This window comes from Plasmopara halstedii, assembly GCF_900000015.1.
Source record: "Plasmopara halstedii genome assembly, contig: Scaffold_444, whole genome shotgun sequence".
Lineage (NCBI taxonomy): Eukaryota > Oomycota > Peronosporomycetes > Peronosporales > Peronosporaceae > Plasmopara > Plasmopara halstedii.
The window spans coordinates 291,113-291,639 of record NW_020187364.1 but is presented as its reverse complement, the minus strand read 5'-3'; the positions used below and the strand labels follow the sequence as shown (position 1 = coordinate 291,639).

Here is a 527-nt window from a genome sequence, read left to right as displayed (position 1 = left end):
AAAACTGTTGGAAGTGGTTCACAGCGATGTATGCGGTCCGATGCAGACAGCTACCTTTGGTGGTATGCGGTACTTCGTAACATTTATCGACGAGAACTCACACTTCATCATGGTGTACTTGCTGCGAAACAAGTCAGAAGTCGCAGGTAAGTTTGCTTCTTTTGTTGCTTACGCAGAGACTCAGACTGGTAAGGTCTTGAAAGCTCTTTGCTGCGATAATGGTGGCGAGTATTCGTCTAGCAAATAGACAAAGTTTTGCCAGCGCCGCGGTATTGTGCAGAAGTTTACACCACATATACGCCTCAGCTTAATGGAGTGGCTGAGCGTATGAATAGAACATTGGTGGAATGTGCGCGCTGTATGCTTGAGCACGCAAAACTGCCCAAGTCGTATTGGGGGGAAGCACTAATGACTGCTAATTTCTTACGCATTCGATGTCCCACGCGCGGAATATCAATGACGCCGTCTCGTTATGAAGTGTGGACCGGAAGGAAGTCTGTTTTTGCCAACTTAAAGGTGTTTGGATA

General features: G+C 46.9%; 1 protein-coding gene across 1 annotated transcript in view; it reads left to right on the top strand.

Moving 5' to 3' along the window:
• The window catches only part of PHALS_10019 (FOG: Transposon-encoded proteins with TYA, reverse transcriptase, integrase domains in various combinations), a gene marked incomplete at both ends in the record, with an annotated part of 619 nt that extends 372 nt beyond the window's left edge, over window positions 1–247 (top strand). The window contains one exon of the mRNA XM_024725368.1: window positions 25–247. Coding sequence (XP_024576152.1) covers window positions 25–247 — 223 coding nt within the window. The remainder of the gene's footprint in view (window positions 1–24) is intronic.
• Window positions 248–527: the final 280 nt, after the last annotated feature.